Raw genomic sequence first — 22,217 nt, 5'->3', positions numbered from 1 at the left:
AAGGTGATGTGTAATTGAAATCAGAGTGTAAAGAAGGAAAGTCAGAGTCTAATGAGATAAGGGAGTGTGAAGTCGTGCCAAATTGGGTCAAGCTATTTGTACATGAAGTGAATGTTGTGCAAATTGTGCCGAATTTTTGCTTTTTGTGTGTTAACAACTGTGAAAAACTGTAAGTACAGTAACGAAGTAAAAATACTTCCTTACATTCCACCACCGATCATTCTCTGATGCCCCAAGAATGTGCCACAGAAATACAAATCTCAATTAAACATCTTTTTATTGATTTTATTACCTTGTTTATTGACATTGTTAAGAAAGTACTGCTAAAATTCTCAATAAAGATCACTTACTTTAACTCTCGTGTAATTGTGTCATATACTAATCTTCTGTAAATTAAAAGCATAGAAACTTATTGTATTGATTCAATCCTGTTTACATTTATAATATCAGAAATTACTTGGATCACAAAATCTTCATCATTACAAATACATTTTTACGCCTTTTTTTTTTGCAGTTTCCTGCTGAATATTGAAGATAAACTCTGGTTTTTAATAACTTCAGAGTGTTTCTAACTGATCTCGGTTCAGCTTCACTCTTCAGCTGCAGCTGCTTGTTAAGGAGGAAACTTTCTCTTGTTCACACTCACACATCAGACTCACTTTCATCCAGCTGCTGCTTTCAGGAAGAGAAGTGTTGCTTCAAAACAGATGAAAACACACTAACTCGTAAAGAATTATCATTATATAAATGTAAAAGTTATTGTGCAAAGCTTAATTAGACAACAAGACAAATCTGAAGTAATGGATTGTCTCTGTAGCACAGCACGGTTTTGTCTTTTGTTTAGAATCTGTTTGTGTCGTTGTTGTACTCTGTCACCACTACACTGCTTCTACACACAAACACAATAATCCCGTCTGAAGCGAAGCTGAACCGAGACTCCGGCGGCCCTCAGCTGAAGGTGATGAGGTATTCTGGGTAGGCCTGGTCGTCGTGGAAGACTACAAACATGGTGGGACTCTGCTGGTTGTCCACCAAGCTGTCGAAGCAGTCCGTGGCGTCTGTGCCACGAGGGGGCGGGGCGTTCAGCTCAGCTTTGCCGACAGTGTATCGGCCGGTGAGGACGCGGGCCACGTACAGCCGCCCCAGGCCGGACGTGTCCCGTGGGCAGAAGTTCTTGGCCGAATACTCTGCGTTGACAGCAAAGTAAACTCCTTTTCCATACCGGACAGCTGGGGTGGAATCACATAAGAGAAGATGGATGTCAACAGCAACTATTCAACATGTTTGCTTTCCTGCCAAGAGGCTGACCAGAACATGGATTCGCAAAACTGTCGTCCATCTTTATTTACAGTCTATGTTACTGTCGGACCTGTAATAATTACCACCAAAGAATATTTTGATGCCACTTAAGTTTTGCTCATTCATTCGTGAGTTTTCCCTTAATGACACAATCATCATCACAACCCCCCCCTCACCATTTTTTCCTGCGTAGTTCCGGTCAAATCTGTCCTTTTCGATGCAGTCACACGACTCGGCGGAGGTGCCGTGATAGAGCGACCTCTCACCCAGTTGTTCTTCATCTCTGCCGTTCTTGAAAAATATCCGCTGCCTACACACAGAGAACGCCTGCCACAGGTAGAGGTTCTGCACGCGCTCGATCTGGGATCAGAAAACAAACAAAAATCATTTCTTCTGTTCACCGGAAACCTACGAGAAACATAGCGCCTGTGTTCACCTGCTCACCTTCCGAATGGTGTATTTAGCCTTTTTGAGGAAACCCTGAGCGACGACCTGATACTCCTGTGAGGTCGGGTTCAGCTCCACCTTTTTAAACACGGCTTCATTCATCGGTTCCCAATTCGTTGGCAACTCCAGGGCTAAAGTACAAATCACACCATGTTATTGTCTTCGCATGGTTCTTACTGGAAAAGTTGTGGATAAATCAGGATTATTTCAACTAAAGCCCGACTGATTTCTGGGGGCTAGTGTCGACATTAGGGAATAAAACATTTATCGGCCGATATAGACATGAAAAAATGAGTCTAAAAATGTGTTCTTTTACACCATTAATCATGTAAATTACATGTTGACCTGTTTTTCACATCACAACTAATCACCAATGATTTTAAATCTGAAATCTAACAAATGTGACGTACTTGTCCCGGTCTCGCTCCTTTTCACTTTGAACTTCTGCCCAGTTTGCCAGTTCGTGGCCTCCAGTGCCAACAGGTTCACCCTCAGCACCGTGGCGTCTCGTGCCGTCACCTCGGCCGACACTCGCTTGCTGAGGAGAGCGTCCTCCAGCAGAAAGTTTTCATGCAGGCTCAGCTCCTGCCAGACTTCCTCTGCGTCCTGAATCAACCACTGCACGTGATAAGCCATCATTGCCTCCTTCTCGTCCTGGCGGTCTTTGGACAGTGCTTCCTGTATCGCTCTGTTGATCAGCTCCGTGGTGCTCAGCACATCCTCCTTCAGGCCTCGCAGCACGTACACCTCTCCTGACCGATCTCTGGCCTCAGCTCTCGTTGGGACTCCTGATCTCGCGCTCTCTGAACTTTGACGTCTCCTCGATTCCAGACTTATTCCGAAGCCTCTGACCTTCGCTAGCACGGCCTCCAGCTCCATGTCATCCAGCGAGGCAAAGTCATGCATCTGGACCTCTCTCTCTATCAGCTGCTCCTGCAGGCGGCCCTTCAGATCTCTCTGGATGGCGTCCATGATGTCTGGACCGCAGCAGATCACACTGAGCACGGCCGGCTGAGGCTGGGACGAGATGGTTTTCCCTCGTGGAGCTGAAGAGGAGGAAGCTCTTGAACTCTTCTCCAGCATCTTCTTGAAAATCTGTTTAGCTTTTTCTAAATGAAATAAACAGAAAAGAGAGCAACTCGTCACATAGTATCAGCATCAATATTCCACTTCATGGGAATTAGTGTTGAGAATATATATAATCAATAAAGTTTCCATGAGCCAAAGTGTCTCTCCATCCACAAACATGTCTTGTGTTCTTACTTAATGAGAACTTATGATAAAGAAGAACAAATTACGTTATTTTCAAGCAGTGTAAAGTCAAACAAACCTTTCAGGGTGGGGCGGGCAGGGGCCGGTTTTCCAAAGCGACTCGTCAGCTCTGATCTGCAAAGCAAAAGACTTTATTACAATCTAAAAAACGTCCTGTTCTGATTCTTGCTGCTGCAGACGAGTCCGTTCTGACCTGAACACCTGGAAGACGGCTGGCTGCAGGATGACGATGCGGATGAAGGAGAGTGAAGTCAGCTTCATGTCCCTGACAGCTGAGGCCATGCCGTCCAGCATGGCTCTACAGGCTCTCCCCGAGTCCAGCCCGGCCACGCCTGAAGAGGCATGAACACAACGGTGGACATTTAATGATGTGACCTTTACATTGCAGGTTGTGACCTTTGTCTTGGTCATCGAGTTGATTCTCTACCTTCAAATTCATTGTTTCTAATTTGAGAGAATTACCAGCCTGCAGCCGTTTGCCTCCTTCAAGCAAACTGTGATTTCAGTCTCAACCTTGACCTTTGACCTCCAAATCGAATGGGTTTATTAAACAGATAACTGAATAACATGCCTCCGGCCACTGGCTGTTTTTACCTTATTTTAACATCACTATTCTGGTATGTTGAGTTATTTACAAAATGTTTTTCTTTAGATCTAACGTGTGCAGACAGACTCTCATACAGCCACATGTGTATTGTACAAACCAGTGTTGATGGCTGGGAAGGACACTGAGCTGTAGCCTTTGCTCTCACACTGCTTCAGGATCTTCTTGCAGTTCTTCTGAATCAACTGAGGGTCCCTGTTGAAACCAGCATGGATGATTTCTCTGCAGCCGAGCAGCCCGGGTCCGGTGGTGCACATGTGGTCGGCTGGAATGCCAACTGGGAAAAACAGCAAATGCAACATCAGGTCACAGGAGCTACAAGTGTTCCTACTCATTTATTTGAATGTGCAAACTGAGAATGCACATAAATGTGTCATGTAAGTACAGAATGTATTAACTACCTATGAAATTATTTTTTAGAATTGTCTTTTATAAATGAACCTATTTGTTTTTATGTATTTTATTCATAATAATATACTTGAACATCAATTTTGTAATATATGGGCAGTGTGCGGTTCTCTTTATCTATATGCTGTCATTTTCAAAAAGTGTTATGTCTCTCTGGGTTTTGTGGGATTCTTATTTTAATTTCCACTCTCTTTTCTTTGGAAAAAAGAGTAGAAATTAAGTTTAACATACATTAAATGTTTTTATTTTTATAGAACAGGGGCTGGGATTGAAAGTTTACATGAGTTGTACCTGTAGTGCTTCTAATCCAAAAGGATACTTACTTAAATACTTATGTGTTTACAATAATATAGTAAGTCCATCCCTCAGGTTTACCTTGTGCTAACTGTGCTTGAACCTGCTGCCCGGCTGCAGACAGAATCGCTCCGGAGACGCCTGTGAAGAGCGTGAATACAGTTAGAATCAATCACAGGTCTGACACAGCTGTACAGATATATATATCGGCCATTCTACCGAATTGGTGCAAAGTCAGGTTGGAAATATTTTGAAATTTTGTATGTTTTATTCCCAAAACTTTTTCCGTATATATATTGCACCATATCTAAAGTACACATATCTAGTAAAAGAACCGTCAATTTTTATGTTGTATTTTCAGATTGTGTTGGAATGTTTTTCCTCTCCCAAAAATTGTCACTACCGAAACATAGTAATAAACTATAGTAAAAAAGTATTATTATTAACCTGTTAAAATTGTGTTTCCTTCCTTTCTCTGAAGAGTATTTTTAAAAATATTTCTTGAAGGTTTTCACAATTTAATCAATAAAAATGAAATTTTTACCAAACTTCAAAGTTCAATTTATACAATTCATCAAAATCTAAATGCAATATTTCTTTGTAAAATGCATAATACTGATCATATTGATTCCAGAGTAGATGATTGATGAAATTGAACATACATTAAACCAATCAGTATCATAACATTTTAGTTGATAACGCAATATACTTTATTTTTTACAAAACATCCAGTGTTTCGGTAGTGACTGCACTGTTTTTGGAGTGACCACAGTATTTTGTTTGCAAGGTTGTATCATATTTCCTCAACCTTATTGCTTAATCTTAACTCATAACATGCTATAGGTTGGGAATATTAAAAACACAAATGTTCTGTGGTTAATAGAATAATTTTATATTTGAGGACATAACAATTGTTCGTCCAGAACCATTTAAAGTACAAACATTACCCAAGTGGGTTCAGTAAAATAGAAGAAAACATTGACAAATAACTGATATTATGTCGTACTGTATGTTCAGTGTCAGAAACCATCACAAATCCATTCACAAATTTTAACTTTTCTATAGCTATATGTATAGATATATATATATCTATACATATAGCCATTAAAACAGTTGGTTTGTACCCGAAAGAGTTTTGAAGTCCGTTGTGTTGACGATGACATCAGTGCCCCCTGTTACGATGTCGCCCAGGACCATCTGAAGCTTGACTCCACCCACCATGGCTGTGACCTCATCATTAGTCCCAGAGACTTTTTGGTAGAAGGAAGCTAAGGAAAAAAACACATTTAGGGTTTCATATTTTTAATAAACTTAATAACAAGTAATAACAATTTCTCGTGAATCAAATGTCCGAGGAAGGTTATGAAGAAAACTAATTCAAACTCTAATCAGTTCATCTGACCACAACTGAATGTTTGTGCCAAATTTGAAGAGACTTCCTGGATGTTCACATCAAATTAACCACAGACTTGCTCAACCTGAAACTGAAAAGAAGCTGATCACACAAACCTTGACCTGGATTAGAATCAGTTCTGAATCCTCTGACGTGCACAGTTTCCTGAGCCGATTGGAACGCCTGAGGAGACGAATCAAAGGTCACGTTCCAGGACACAGTGAATAAATGACAGTAGCCCTGTGCCTAGACAGCATGGGCCTTCTCATCCATCACACAGACCATGAACCTGCATGCAGTGAATTTCCTTTACCTTGCTAGATTCTTTGTCCTCGGGGTGAATGACAACACGGACCAGGAAAGCTGATCTGCTGGCTCGGCTCTGTTGAAATACAAGGACCTCCTCCAGAAGAGCCCTGGATGCCACGGAGTGAGGAAAGCGCAGGAGAACTCCGGTCCCGAGGACAGGGAGGGCCACTGAGTGAAAGCCTTTATCCTCACAGGAGGCCAGAACTTTTCTGATGCCTTGTCTCAGAACCTGAAAGATTCAAGCAAGGTCCAGATTAGTTTAAAGGAAATCTGTGATTCAAAACATATGCACGTGGGTACAGAAAGTGACCTGGACTGCAGTTCCGTTTGGGTTATTATCCCAGGGGAGAAGGTTAAGGAAGATCACGGCTTTGCACCCCGGTGCAGACAAGCCCTCCAGCAGGACTATGGCACCAGGTATCGTTGCTCCTCCTGCATTTTGAGAAAACTTTGTAACCAGCTGAGGTCCGACCACATTTTGCAAGATTTTTCCAATGCGGGTAGAGAGAGGATCATGGCCGACCATAGGAGACACCAAGCCATCCACCTGTGAAACATCATCAAGTTTGATTTCAGTTGACATCTACATAATCTTCCCCATGATACTGAGAAGTACGTGATGCATCAACTTCGAAGCAAAGTGTCTCACCTGCTGGGTCTCGATGGTTCCCTGAACAATCTCCACATGGACGTTGTCTCCAGGAGCTCCAGCAGCGGCTCCTCTTGTCGTGTCTCCTCCTGCAGCGTCCGTCTGGAACCTCACATCACGAGGTGGACTGTTTCCGGTACTCATCCCTTGGAGGAGCCTGTCACACGCTTCCTGCAAGGCCCTCACCACCTCGGCTCTGTTATCTATCAGGATGACTGTGCTCAGACTTCGTCCTCCCTGAGTGCAAAACTCTCTCACAGCCGTCACCATGGCCTCAGAGCACACGTTCACAGGAACCCCAAACCGACCCGAGCTGATACAGGGCATGGCTACGGACCTGAGCTCCATGCTCTCTGCCATATTCAGAGCAGACTGAACGGTTTGTTCCAGCAAGGACCTTTCTCTGCCACCAACTTTTCCAAATACAGGTCCAACAGCATGCAGCAGCTTCTTGCACGGCAGGTTCCCCCCTGTGGTCACCACCACGTCACCTGTAGCAACTTTCCCGATCTGCAATGCTAAAGTCGTGCTCTCCCTTTGTACTTCAGGACCACCTGCTGTGCTCAGTGCAGCAGCAACACCACCAGAGTGGTTCAGATCTGCATTGGCAGCGTTAACCAGGGCATCAGCAACTACTTTAGTGATGTCACCGTGACTCACCACAACCTGGAGGCCGTCACACATGTTGTAGCTTGCAACTATTGTCCCTCCATCGCTCAACCTTGCACCAGATTCCAGGTTCAGTGTCATGTGAGGCTGGACTTGAAGCTTTATGAGACACTTCTGAGAAAGAGCAACACGTGAAATGTTCTCTCTTCCAGACGGACTTTCAAAATACCTCAGAGCGCCTGGCAGGTTGATGAGAACTCTGCCCTGAACAAGGGAGCTGAGAAATGGACCCAGCCTGTTCCTTACCTCGGTCACTTTGCTGGATGGACCTTCAAGCGCCACCATGGGCACAGAGGCAGAAGTTAAGGTATGGAGGGTGACCCCCGAAAGGTCAAATGAATGCAGCTGTAGCAGTTCAGGTAAGAGTTGCACTAACTCTGGAAAACGAAGGTTGACTTTGCCTTCTATGCTCGACTGGTCCAAAATATACTGAATGACAGTTTCATTCAACTCCTCAACTTCTTTGGTGTGACCTAGCAGGCACACTGTGCTGTCTGCATAAAACACTGCCTGAGCTCTTAGCTGCCCTTGGTTCATCTCAGATGTTTTGGACGTGAGCTTTTCCCGAAGTTCAGATGGAACAGCCGAGCTATTAGGAAGGTCAATCTTGAGTTCCTTGAACTTTTCTTGCATTTTATTTGCTGGCTCGTCCAGTTTATCAGGTGAGAGGGAGAGGAAACAAAGCTCTGTGTCTCGTAACTCTATTTCCACCTCGTCACCAACCCCTAGAAAGTCCTGCAGCGCCCCTGGACCTCCATAAGCCTTCCTTAAGAAGGCCAGAAGATGTGGGCTCATGTTAGAAACTCTCCTTTCTAACACCAGGTTCTCTCTACCAGAGATCCACTCTCCAGCCTCAACAACATCCTTCAAAGAACCTTCTAGAGCTACCTGACCTGCATCTCTCCGTGTGACCTGAACTCCTGGAAAACGTTTTCCCAAGCCCTCCTCAATCTCTCTCCAGAGGAGGCGGAGTTTAGCCTCACCCAGTCGACGGATGCTGGTTTGCTTCTCACCAGATCGACCTTGAACCATCAATTCCTCAATATCCATCAATCTGGCATTAACCTGTGAATGTTTTCCAACCACAACCACCATCCCGATCTCAGGGTACTCCCTCACATCATCTGCAGCCTGACGAGAATGAAGCAGAGCTTTGACCTTGAGAAGGTCAAACTCAAAGTGGCAGCGGTAGCCCTGTAAGAGTTTGTCTACCTCAGCTTTCAAACTTCTACTTTCAGCTCCAGCACCAGGTTGAGCTGATCTCCTGACTGTAAGCCTGCCCTCTTCTGGACACAGCTGAGCACTGCAGTCCATAGAGGCAAGTTCTGTCTCCAGCTCCTTCCATGCCTGTGGACATTCCTTCAGATAACGAAGGAGGTAGGTATCAGGCTGAAGTTCACACTCTTCACCACTTGATGGCGGAATGGAGGCAGGAATAGACTGTTTCTGCTTTAGGAAAGAGAGCACAGTGGGTTGTCAGTTTATAAGGAACATGTAGCCCAAACTAATCAAGTCTAAAAGAAAACTCCTACAATAATCAATTGTGATCCTGTTTATTCTTTATTGCATCATGTTGACCAGATTCAAATCAGTTAGGGAAGTTTATTCTTGGGAGGTTTTCCACTCTCACCTGTGATGAGGTGGGGCCTTGATCCGAGGCAGCGATGGGAGAAGAACCCGGAGGTTCGATTCCCTCCCGGACAGTCAGCACCAGAGACCCACCTGCGAACTCCAGCACATGCTCACATGTCTGCAGGACTCTTTGCTGAGCTGAGACACAAAAAGAGAACACTACTTGTTAGGGACAACATGTAAATGTCAAATACGTACATGACAAACCAGTAAACACTTTCTGTCCCTGGGTCCAGGCTCACAGGTGGACGTGGTCGTGTGTTTTCTGTTGCTGATGCAAAGCTTTGGAACAGTTTTCCCAACTTTGGTTGTTTAACATGCGCCTTATATATAAGCTTGACTGGAACTGTGTATTACTTTGTGCTAAAAATTAAGTTTTCATGGCACCTGGAGAAACAGATACAGAGACTCAAGGGGTTCAGGGGCCCACTGGGAACCATTACAGTACAGTGGGCTGCAGAGTGGATCAGCATATCTGTGCAGAGGAGCTTCCTTTATATTAGTATGGCTGTTCAGCAATTAATACACTAGAGGGCGCAGCTGAGTCGAGAGAGACATCAACAAACACGGTGACAGGACACCAGTTCCAGTTTAACCTGAATGAGGCCGAGTGTGGATCTGTGGTTCCAGGAAGCTGTGTGAAGTGAATACTAAATCACATTAAAGTTCAAAATGACAACAAAGACAACGATGAGACAACAAATAAATCACATTGAGACACTAAACTGCCACAAAAGGAAAGAAAAGGACGACAGAGGGACAGAGAGAGGACTGGAAGAGACAACAAGACATGATGTAAAGCCTGAAAAGAGACAGAGCATAATAATCATATTCATAACTTTATTTGGATAGCACTTATTTAAACAAGGTCACAAAGTGCTTCACGATGGAAACCAAGGCAAAATGAAGAATGAATAAATCTGTAAATTTATAGCGAAACCAATTGTAAGGGGAAATGTGACATGTGACCACAATATGATCATGTGTATGTCCCACTTGATTGATCATGATTGAATCTCATACACTGAAACTTTCATCCTGCTGTTTCCTGTTCTACTGAATGAATCTGGGCCTGAAGTGCGACAATACTGTAAGAGAAGTTGTGTCTCGTTCCTTATTGGTAGAGTGGGATTGTATAAATTCCAACGACACAACAGTTCCCACAACAGTAAAAGAAGTCGAGGCAGAAAGTCCCTGAGTTGGACTTTGAGGCCTGAGCCACACCCGTCCACTCTCTTCTGTCTTGTGACGTGTTGTTCTGTTGCTTTAAAGCAGGAGGACGGATTGTAAATGGATTGTTATGAATTAGGATTCGCACCAAAACATCACTGCATCAATAACTAATGTCCAGGTTCCGACTTGTTCCGTTTGAACAGCAGCTTGAACTCAAAGTGAAAATGAAAGTAAAGTGGACACGTTCAATTCGACCGTTCGCTGCACAGAAACTCAACAAAAAGAGTTTGTAGATTATAAATAGAGTTAGAGATAAAGACATGGACGACAGAGGGATTCTGGTGCAGGTTCACTTTCACTTTCACCGACACGACACGACCCGGTTCAACAGACTGCGACCCGGTCCAGGTCTCAGTCTGTTGGGTTAGGGATAGGGATAGGGTTAGAGTTAGGGTTAGGGTCGGGGTTAAAGGTCAGGCTCTGGTCTCACCTTCTCGCTCTCTGAACCACACGCAGTGCACGTTGTCCCCGATGTGCGTGAGGGACCCGCACTCTCCTCCTCCGGACCTGCGGCGGATCTGGAAGTAGGTTCGGATCCTGCGAAGCTGCTCCGCGTCCGCACCGGAGGGAACCGAGAAGAACACCGGGAACTGCTGCGGAGCCTCCATGAGGACGACTCGCTGTGGGGGGGCGAGAGAGATAGAGAGAGAGAGAGAGAGAGAGAGAGAGAGTGCGCTGCTGCCTCCTGCATGGAGCAACCTCTGTCACCCAGGAGCGCCCCCTGGTGTACACAGAATGCAATACCTTTCGGTGTATTCATTTGTGTCTTTTGCCAGGATGTGATATTGTAGAAAGTCAGTTTTGTCTGTTTATTCAACAGAAACAAAATATACACAATTTATTTTCACATAACAATTAATTTAAAAGATGAAGGAAGACTATTTTAGCCAGTGCACATAGAGAAAACTAGAAGGATCAACAGGAAACAAATTTATATTTTTTTTTAATTTTAAATATTTAATATTTAAATTCACTAGAGCCTCATTTGGATTAAAAGAATAAACCACGACTCACTCGGCACATTTTCACAAGCTCTTTATTGACGTTGAACAAACCAAGTGAAATCAGACACAGTCTTTGTTTTCTACTTTAATAAAGATTAAGAAACTGTGGAAGAAAAAGCTGAGTCAAAGGTTTCAGGACAATCTAGATATTTTAAATAAACTAACCTGATTTAATTTTATTGTAGAATAACAACATTCAGCTCTTTCACACATAATGTAAGAGTGGATCATGGTTTTCCCAAAAGACGATTATTACTTCACATGAATTTGCAGAAATATATATTATTAATATCAGAGTACATAAAATACAGTCTCACACATTTTATAACCATCACCAGATGTTAACGAAAACATTAAATTATTTTTTTTAATACGTAGAAGAAAAACAAATGTCTGTTTGTAATTTCTACATTTGTCATGTTGCTGTTCAATTAACCCAGAGAGCAGAATGTGCATAAACAGTACCGAGCAAAGAAAAAAAAAGCCCCAGATAAATGAAAAGTGTCCCCACTGCGTTCAGGTGGGTTGAACACTTTCTATTCAACACAAATGAAATAAAACTTCTGATCATCCGGATTTTTGACCCACTTATAGGGGTCCACTTTCTGCATGGCTGCTGCAGAGTTACAGTCAGGACTTGGTGTTGATGTGAAGTTGTCGTAGTTGAGTACTTCACCATTGACCCAGAACCAGATGCCCAGGGTGCAGGTGTAGCGCAGCCCCAGCCAGATGGACCCAGTGTCAGTCCCGGCGTCCCCAGTCGATTCAGTCATGGTGGTCCCGACTTTCCCTTCGACCCATGTCTGCTGTGTCTGGTTGGTGATGGAGACCAGGTCATGGTGATTCTCTCTGCAGTAATCCAAGGCCTCCTCCCAGGTCTTCTTTTCTTTGATCAGAATAATTTGATCTGTCATGAACAAACAGGGATTTGCTCATCATGGCCTCCGATAAAAAGCATCATAATAATATTAAGAAGTTCAACACTGAAGTAGCTGCTTGGACTTTTTGAGCCTAAACCAGAACGTCTGCCTGCAGTCTACTTTGAAAATAATTACTAATTTAATAGTTTTAAGCCGTTTCCAGACAAGCAAGGAACACAGGATCATCTAAAGATATTATCCAGAGAGAGGCCGAACAATCCTATCATCGTTTAGTTCTTATGGTGGAAATATAAAAGATTAAAGATCTCTGAAAACCTGAAAGATTGATTTGTCAGAATTGTAAATAAAGAAAACAAATCCATATCCAGTACTTACCTTCATGATCAACACACATGACGAAAAAACACTGACCTACAAATAGAAGAAAATATGATTCAGTATTGATGCTGATAAAAAGCCCAAATCTTCATCACGAGTATCACTTGCAACATATCACTTCCTCCAGTCATGGAATCAAACTGTTAAACTAATACAGAGGAAGTTGTGTTGTGGATTTGTCGAGCTGAGGAGACGACGCACTTACCCGTCAGAATGAGCAGAAACAGATTCCACTGCATCTTCATTGCGTTGGACGACAGATTGTTTCAGTCTGCTGAGAAACAAACGTGATCTTTAATCTATTTTATGTAAAACATGATTTGCACCAAAACTTGCATCAACCGACTGGAAATAACTCTACAAACCCACAAATAGTTTGTAACTTGAACAGTTCATGTCACCGTGAACATTTTTCATTTCAGTAAAATACAATTTTGTGCTCCTGTCTGGAAGATTTCAAAGTTGTGCGTTCGATGTCTGTCGATCACAAGTGAAACACAAAATAAGACAAACAGCGTCAGGTCAGATGAAAGATTTCAAACAGACGTCTACACAGTGTCGTTCATCTCAAACCTGAACTCAACACAAACTGTGTCTTTGTTTGTGGAGCAGAAAACAATAAGACAACACTTTCTGATATTTATTTTATCATCTTCAACCCTTATAAAAGCTGCAATTAGACATTATTAAATCATACGTGTGTGTGTTCTTACATTGTTTATCTCATTTCTATTACAGTATAACACATGTTATATTCTATAAATATGAAAAGTGTTTTACTTACCGGTGGATTCTTCTCTCGGTGCTGACGGCTCGTCTCAGTGAAGCTGCTCCAAACTCACACTCACCTCTGGTATTATCCTCAGAGCCTCATTTGAAAAGCAAATATTACAGATGTATTTACATGTTGTGAAAACAAACAGGGAGGAGGGGGGGGGGGGGGCTGGCTCAAAGTCCTCAGTTACCTTTGCCTCACGTGGTTTTTATTCATCTTGGTTTCTTGAACTAATATTGTTGTAAATTCGGGGGGTGAAGCAATAATTGTGAATGTAAAATTCCCACTGTCTCAGGTTGGAATTGGGTAAAGAAGGAACCGAGTCGCTGACGCCGTTACACACGTCCTCAAAACGTGTATATGTTTTTAAATCATTCATATGTCACATCTGATCCCTTTTCTTTGCTCTTCATTATTGGAAAGAAGTGTTAAAACAATCTAAATACAAAACGTTTACACTTTCTATTGCACACTCTTTGGGACGGTAGACATGACAGATACCCACATTAACGTGTAGAAGCACAACAACAGTGGAATTTTCATAATATGGGCCCTTTAAAATCTTCCCTTTGTGTTCATATATTAGAACAAAAGTTGTTACTGAACAGGAACATTTGAAATGAGAGAAAATGTCAAAACAAACACGTCAACACGAATGTAAAATGGTCTCTGTCCTGTTGAAGAGTCACCGGAGAACTAGAGGAAGGACGATGAGCCGACCTGCTGACCTGCTGACCTCTGACCTCTGAGTCGACTGCAATTTAATATTTAGATGGAACATTCATATTCAGTGCTCGTCATATCCAGAGGTGTCAAGTAACAAAGTACATATACTTCGTTACCTTACTTAAGTAGACATTTTGGGTATCTACTTTACTGGAGTATTTATTTTTCAGATGACTTTTTACTTTCTACTCCTTACATTTTAAAAATAGCCTATAGTTTGTCATCGTTCAAAAACACACAATGTGGCGCACGCAGCGGATTTTTCAACATAACATTTTAATATAACATTATAGTCATAATGGCTTTTAGAAAAATGTTTTTTTAAGAGGAGGTGGGGGAGTGCACTATAGGCCCCTGAGACGCGGCTTAAGAGTTTGTCCTTAATGGAAAAAAAATTCCCCTGACATTACTTTTACTTTTATACCTTAAGTAGTTTTGAAACCAGTACTTTTACACTTTTACTTAAGTAAAAAGCTTGAGTTGATACTTCAACTTCTACAGAAGTCCTTTTAAACCCTAGTATCTATACTTCTACTTGAGTAATGAATGTGAATACTTTTGACACCTCTGGTCATATCACGGTTTGATTTTGTCTAAATGTTTCATTACATCTGTAAAACAAATAATGTTCTAGAAATCAGCTGATTAATAAAGTTACACCTACAATTCCTTTCCTTCCTCAGCAGCGTCACTCTGATGACTTGTGTATTGTTGTCGCAAATATATCATCATTTGAATATTAAAATATGGAGGAGAAGGACGCTAGTGAGAAAAGGATCCAGTGACGATGAGGACATCATTTCCATGATGTAACAGAAAGGCATAAACAAATGTGGAAACTGTTTCCTGTTCAGCAGCCGACAAGCAGAGACATTTTATTGCAAAAAAATATACACATAAAATTACATCTTCATTCTATAACCTGGTGACTAACACAACACAAGCTTAAGATACAGAAGCTTCAATAAATACGTATTAAACAACACAATTAAACTTTATGGCCTGTGGAGAAAAAACGGACTGATGCATTTTAGAAATTGACTGAGAATCACAAACTGTCTCAAGCAGCTGCAGCTGAAGAGTGAAGCTGAACTGAGATCAGTTAGAAACACTCACAAGTTATTAAAAAACAGATTTCATCTCCAATATTCAGCAGGAAACTTTAATATGAAGGATTCTGAACAGTTTGGTGGATTTGTTCCAGCTGCAGCTCTTCAGGGTCAGGAAGCAGAGGATCATGGGTAATATCCAGTGTTCAGTTCAGTCACTATTTGACGAGAGAGAGAAAGTGTCACCCGGAGCGCCCCCTGGTGTTCACAGATGATGCGTCACTTACAATGGAATGCAATACCTTTCAGTTTATTCATTTGTGTCTTTTGCCAGGATGTGATATTGTAGAAAGTCAGTTTTGTCTGTTCATTCAACAGAAACAAAATATCCACGATTTATTTTCTAATAACAATTAATTTAAAAGACGAAGGAAAACTATTTTATACAATGAAGTAGGACGCCAGTGCACATAGAGAAAACTAGAAGGGTCAACAGGAAACAAATTTACATTTTTATATCTGCTGTATTTAATATTTAAACTCACTAGATCCAGATTTAGATTAAAAGAATAAACCACGACTCACTCAGCACATTTTCACAAGCTCTTTATTGACGTTGAACAAACCAAGTGAAATCAAACGCAGTCTTTGTTTTCTACTTTAATAAAGATTAAGAAACTGTGGAAGAAAACTCTCAAGCTGAGTCAAAGGTTTCAGGACAATCAAGATATTTTAAATAAACTAACCTGATTTAATTTTATTGTAGAATCTGTTGAGTCCGGTCCCATCCGGACCGGACAGCGTGTTTGGAGATTCGAGGTTCAAATGGGAAAGGTTAATAATTTAGACAAGTTCAATGTTCAAAAGTTTCACAGTAATAAGTTTATTGCATAAGAACAATACTTACAGAGAGTCTCTGTGGTTCTGCTGGACACGTCACCAGGTTCACTGGATCATGTCCAGAAGAAGCGCCCCCCCTCATCCTAAGTCCACAGTATTTATCAAGACACAGGGTGCAACACAGAGGCGGTTCTTTCTTTGAGGGAAATCAGCAATTGGCCAGATGTTTACTGTCTCCTCAAAGTGCAGTTTTTTGCAAGCACATCACTTGTGAGAGAAAATCCAATCGGACCAAGTGTCCCACTACTGTGTCCTTGGCAAACAGGGAGTCTGCCACAGCGGAGAGACACAACAGATTAGACTTAGAGGAGGTTTTCATACCTTTTTCTCACAATATTTCATGAAGTACTTCATTGTATTAGTTCTGGCACGTCCTCTCTCCTGTGCTCTGTGTGGTTGTGCTCTGTGTCTGACCCTGCGTCTGAGTCAAAAAGTTATACATCATTCCAATGAAAAGAAACAGTTGTAGTATTATTGATTCTATAGACTATACAGCTAATATTGATTCACAGGATATAAATGTAGGTAAAATATAGTAAAATATAGTCATAAGATAGAGAACAAAACATAGATATCTCAACAAATCCCATCACAACATTCAGCTCTTTCACACCTTATGTAAGAGAGGATCATGGTTTATCCCAAAAGACGATTATCAATTCACATGAACTTGGAGAAATACATATTATTAATATCAGAGTAAATAAAATACGGTCTCACACATTTTAAAACCATCACCAGATGTTAACGAAAGATTCAATTTTTTTTTTTGGAAATATATAGAAGCAAACAAATGTCTGTTTGTAATTTCTACATTTGTCATGTTGCTGTTCAATAAACCCAGAGAGCAGAATGTGCATAAACAGTATTGTAGCAAAGAAAGAAAAGCCCCAGATATATGAAAAGTGTCCCCACTGCGTTCAGGTGGGTTGAAGACTTAATAATTGACACAAATGAAGTTAAACTTCTTATCATCCGGCTTTTTGACCCACTTATGACCTCTGGTCTGCATGGCTGCTGCAGAGTAACAGTCAGGACTTGGTGTTGAATTCCAGTTGTCGAGGTTGAGTACTTCACCATTGACCCAGAACCAGATGTCCAGGGTGCAGGTGTAGCGCAGCCCCAGCCAGATGAACTCAGTGATGCCCTTAGGTCTCCCCCCGGCCTTCTTGACTTCCTCTTGGACCCATTCCTGCTGTGTCTGATCGGTGATGGAGACCAGGTCATGGTGATTCTCTCTGCAGTAATCCAAGGCCTCCTCCCAGGTCTTCTTCTTTTTGATCAGCTTCATTTGATCTGTCATGAACAAACAGGGATTTGCTCATCATGGCCTCCGATTAAAAGCATCATAATAATATTAAGAAGTTCAACACTGAAGTGGCTGCTAACCCTAAACCAGAACGTCTGACAGTCTACTTTAAAAATAATTGCTAATTTAATAGTTTTAAGCCGCTTCCAGAAATATTATCCAGAGAGAGGCCGAACAATCCTACGCATCATCGTTTCGTTCTTATGGTGGAAATATAGAAGATGTCTGAAAACCTGAAAGATTAATTTGTCAGAAAAGCAGAAAAAAAAAAAAAATCCTTATCTAGTACTTATGTGGAAAATCAGTTAAGTAAATTATTTTAATCCATTTAACAAATAAACAGAGACACGAACAAATTCTCCACTCACCCTCATGGCAGAAGAAGGATTTTTCCACATTACAGCGTTCAGAGCTCCAATTTCCTGACTCAGTCGAAACACATTTACGTTGATACACTTTACCAACAGTGTTAAGTCTGAAATTTGAACTGCTCCCATCTGACCACTTCCAGGTGGTTTTGTTTTGTTTGCTTTTCAGTCCGATCCAGGCTCTGTCTTCAGAGAGTTGCTGCATGCGTGTCACGTCTGTCATGTTATACACTGTGGCGAGGTCTGTATAGTGATTTTTACAGTATTTCTTAGCTTTCCACCAGTTCTTTTTCTCCTTAATAAAGTGGTATTGATAGAGGTGACACATGACGAAAAAACACTGACCTACAAATAGAAGAAAACATTATTCAGTATTGATGGTGATAAAAAGCCCAAATCTTCATCACGAGTATCACTTGCAACATCTCACTTCCTCCAGTCATGGACTTCTACTGAAGTCGGAGTGCGGTCATGGAACAACTGCTTTAATTCATAGACTTCAATAATTAAATCTAAGTTACAGGACAAACTTTTAACATCAGTGTGTTTGGAAAAGACACACTGATGTTAAAGGACAGAAACATCTTTAGAAGAGTCAGGGTTTAAGACCTATACTGCAGCCCGCCACCAGGGGGCTTCGGCTTCAGTTTTACGGAGCAGTCATGGCGTCCATCTTTCTGTAGAGTCCAGGGGTCAAACTGTTAAACTAATACAGATGAAGTTGTGTTGTGGATTTGTCGAGCTGAGGAGACGACACACTTACCCGTCAGAATGAGCAGAAACAGATTCCACTGCATCTTCACTGCGTTGGACGACAGATTGTTTCAGTCTGATGAAAAACAAACGGGATCTTTAATCTATTTTATGTAAAAAAGGTTTTGCACCAGAACTTGCATCAACAAACCAACTGGAAATAAATCTGCAAACTTAGAAATAGTTTGTAACTTGAACACTTCATTTCACCTTGAACATTTTTCATTTCAGTAAAATACAAATTAAAAAATATGTGCAAAACAACAACCTGAAATTTGTGCTCCTGTCTGGAAGATTTCAATGTTGTGCGTTCGATGTCTGTCAATCACAAGTGAAACACAAAATAAGACAAACAGCGTCAAGTTAGCTGAAAGATTTCAAACAGACGTCTACACAGTGTCGTTCATCTCAAACCTGAACTCAACACAAACTGTGTCTTTGTTTGTGGAGCAGAAAACAATCAGACAACACTTTCTGATATTTGTTTTATCATCTTCAACCCTTGTAAAAGCTGCAATTAGACATTATTAAATCAAGTATATGGGCCATTCTACCGAACTATTAACAAAACAATTAAGTATTCAGACATAGATATTTACTAAGAATATGTTATGGTCTATTTAAACCCAAGACATTAAATGAGATAGGGATAAGCTAAATATATACAAAATCATCATTTATAGGGTACTTTCTATTGGGAAGTAGCTGTCCCTCACCCTGACATCTAAATTTCAATATCTGTAAATAACACTTTATCAATTTTTTAGATTTTTTTCAATGATCTTATTTCAAAGATCTTTATGATTAAGTTTAAACAGAACTTGGAAGATTTAGATTTATGGTGGGTTTAATTTTTAAATTAAAAAACTATACTCAAAAAATCATGTCCCCAGTTTTCATGTCACTACCGAACACAAGAGTTTTAGTCCATTGGCTGAGCCTGGTTTTTAGCCACACCCCTGCATTTTTGCATCCCTGTCCCTCATGGCTGAATGGTAAACAGCTAAATCCTGCTTACCATTAATTTGATATAAATGTGTTCCAAAGTCTGAAAATCAGCGTGTAACCTTAAGAATTGTCACTACCGAACACATATTCTCTTCAATTAAGTAAACTTTTTGGGGGTTTTATGCAAAGTATTATGTTTTTATGTGTGTACACCTCTTCAAAGATGTGTATACTAGCCATGTGCTTGCTAGCATTCTTTAGTTATGCTCAAAGTTAGCTATAATTGTCAATACCGAAACAGTCACTACCGAAACATATGGTAAAGTTCCAACTTCAGGCCTAGTTTAACTTTACATTATTCAACAGTCTGATCTCACTGCTGCAATTAGCCAACTCACGAGATGCTAGTTCTGCACAAATACTTTAATGCTGCAAACTGCTCACAGGACTATTTTGACATATCCATTATTCAATTTTTCCAATTCTATGATCAAAATTCACACACAACATTGGGCGAAACCGCTTTTATTGGCCACGACTAGAGGACAAGATCTGGTCCACAGTGGACAAGGTCGTCACCTTAATCCCTCCACTAGAAAACATCACACAGAGGCGTGTCCAGATCACCCCAAAAGTGTTCACCGCAGTATGTGAAAAGTTAAAATTTGTGAATGGATTTGTGATGGTGTCTGACACTAAACCCCCTTAAACATACAGTACAACATAATATCAGTTATTTGTCAATGTTTTCTTCTATTTTACTGAACCCACTTGGGTAATGTTTGTACTTTAAATGGTTCTGGACGAACTATTGTTATGTCCTCAAGAATCAAATTATTCTATTGACCACAGAACATTTGTGTTTTTAATATTCCCAACCTATAGCATGTTATGAGTTAAGATTAAGCAATAAGGATGAGGAAATATGATACAACCTTGCAAACAAAATACTGTAGTCACTCCAAAATCAGTGCAGTCACTACCAAAACAGTGGATGTTTTGTAAAAAATAAAGTATATTGAGTTATCAACTAAAATTTTTTGATACTGATTGGTTTAATGTATGTTCAATTTCATCAATCATCAACTCTGGAATCAATATGATCAGTATTATGCATTTAGATTTTGATGAATTGTATAAATTGAACTTTGAAATTTGGTAAAAATTTCATTTTTATTGATTCAATTGTGAAAACCTTCAAGAAATATTTTTAAAAATACTCTTCAGAGAAAGGAAGGAAACACAATTTTAACAGGTTAATAATAATACTTTTTTACTATAGTTTATTACTATGTTTCGGTAGTGACAATTTTTGGGAGAGGAAAAACATTCCAACACAGTCTGAAAATACAACATAAAAATTGACGGTTCTTTTATTAGATATGTGTACTTTAGATATGGTACAATATATATACGGAAAAAGTTTTGGGAATAAAACATACAAAATTTAAAAATATTTCCAGCCTGACTTTGCACCAATTTCGGTAGAATGGCCCATATACGTGTGTGTGTTCTTAGATTGTTTATCTAATTGCTATTACAGTATAACACATGTTAAATGCAATAAATATTTGTATTTGTATATGTAAATAAAAGTGTTTTACTTACCGGTGGTTTCTCCTCTCGGTGCTGACGGCTCGTCTCAGTGAAGCAGCTCTAAGCTCACACTCACCTCTCATATTATCCTCAGAGCCTCATTTGAAAAGCAAATATAACAGATGTTATTTACATGTTGTGACAACAAACACGGGGGGGGGGCTGGATCAAAGTTCTCAGTTAACTTTGCCTCACGTGGTTTTATTCATCTCAGTTTCTGGAACTAATATTGTTGTAAATTCAGGGGTAGAAGCAATAATTGGAAATGTAAAATTCCCAAGTGTTTAGACAATCTAAATACAAAAAGAGTCAATTTTCTATTTCACACTCTGACTTTAAAATCTTCCCTTTGTGTTCATATATTAGAACAGAAGTTGTTTCTGAACAGGAACATTTGCAATGAGAGAAAATGTCAAAACCCACACGTCAACACAAATGTAAAATGGTCTCTGTCCTGTTGCACCTGGTGAAGGTGAAGAGTCACCGGAGAACTAGAGGAAGGACGATGAGCCGACCTGCTGACCTGCCGACCTGCTGACCTCTGAGTCGACTGCAATTTAATATTTAGATGGAACATTCATATTCAGTGCTCGTCATCGCACAGTGTGCAGTGACACTCAAACTCCCAGTAATACAGAAAGTAATGTACAGACTCGTTACAGTAAAATGAGTAAATATAAAAACACAAGCTCACTACATTCAATATTTACCACATACTCGTACGTGTTGTTTTATAAGTTTGTCTTTTTTCAACATTCAAGTTTACATTTAGATAAAGTTAGATTTTTACATTTACCACATATTTATACATATTACGGTTTGATTTTGTCTAAATGTTTCATTGCATCTGTAAAACAAATAATGTTCTAGAAATCAGCTGATTAATAAAGTTGTGTATACAGATACAATTCCTTTCCTTCCTCAGCAGCTTCACTCCCATGACTTGTTTATTGTAGTCGCAAATATATCATCATTTGAATATTAAAATATGGAGGAGAAGGACCTCAGTGAGAAAAGGATCCAGTGACGATGAGGACATCATTTCCATGGAGTAACAGAAAGTCATAAACAAAATAAAAAAGAAAACTGTTTCCTGTTCAGCAGCCGACAAGCAGAGACATTTTATTTCAATAAAATTACATTTGTACATTTGTCAAAATTGCAGTTTGTCAGAAAGAGGACGATCAGAAATACTTTTACTTTTAAGAGAAAATAAAAAGACTTGATCACTGTCATTCAAGGGGCTCATTTCCACTTTTCAAGTTTGTTTACTTATGTTTGATTTTTAATAATTTAAGATTAGTTTTTTGCTTAATTTTTC

General features: G+C 40.4%; 2 protein-coding genes across 4 annotated transcripts; both read right to left on the bottom strand.

The window, feature by feature from the left end:
- Positions 1-325: 325 nt before the first annotated feature.
- Positions 326-10,844, bottom strand: LOC132996071 (protein mono-ADP-ribosyltransferase PARP14-like). Of its 2 annotated transcripts, none has more exons than XM_061066386.1 (15): positions 10,640-10,844; positions 8,975-9,114; positions 6,676-8,790; positions 6,337-6,573; positions 6,031-6,255; positions 5,834-5,900; positions 5,449-5,592; positions 4,406-4,465; positions 3,723-3,899; positions 3,212-3,350; positions 3,077-3,132; positions 2,157-2,855; positions 1,744-1,877; positions 1,476-1,659; positions 326-1,229 (listed from the first exon to the last, which is right to left on the bottom strand). In XM_061066386.1, exons 1-15 carry the CDS (start codon positions 10,815-10,817, stop codon positions 949-951), a joined length of 4,836 nt encoding a protein of 1,611 aa, XP_060922369.1. In that variant the 5' UTR covers positions 10,818-10,844; the 3' UTR covers positions 326-948. The 2 variants fall into 2 exon arrangements, with proteins under 2 accessions (XP_060922369.1, XP_060922368.1); XM_061066385.1 differs by having other exon boundaries at positions 327-1,229; positions 6,676-8,793.
- Positions 10,845-11,227: 383 nt separating this feature from the next.
- LOC132996075 (snaclec coagulation factor IX/factor X-binding protein subunit B-like) lies at positions 11,228-13,334 on the bottom strand. 2 transcript variants are annotated; one of them, XM_061066393.1, is made up of 4 exons: positions 13,257-13,334; positions 12,678-12,746; positions 12,470-12,505; positions 11,228-12,120 (listed from the first exon to the last, which is right to left on the bottom strand). In XM_061066393.1, exons 2-4 carry the CDS (start codon positions 12,715-12,717, stop codon positions 11,750-11,752), a joined length of 447 nt encoding a protein of 148 aa, XP_060922376.1. In that variant the 5' UTR covers positions 12,718-12,746; positions 13,257-13,334; the 3' UTR covers positions 11,228-11,749. The 2 variants fall into 2 exon arrangements, with proteins under 2 accessions (XP_060922376.1, XP_060922375.1); XM_061066392.1 differs by having other exon boundaries at positions 12,678-12,743.
- Positions 13,335-22,217: the final 8,883 nt, after the last annotated feature.

The sequence above is a fragment of the Limanda limanda genome, chromosome 22, assembly GCF_963576545.1.
Source record: "Limanda limanda chromosome 22, fLimLim1.1, whole genome shotgun sequence".
NCBI classification, from domain to species: domain Eukaryota; kingdom Metazoa; phylum Chordata; class Actinopteri; order Pleuronectiformes; family Pleuronectidae; genus Limanda; species Limanda limanda.
Note: the sequence above shows the minus strand (reverse complement) of the source record. Positions and strands in the feature narration are given on the sequence as shown.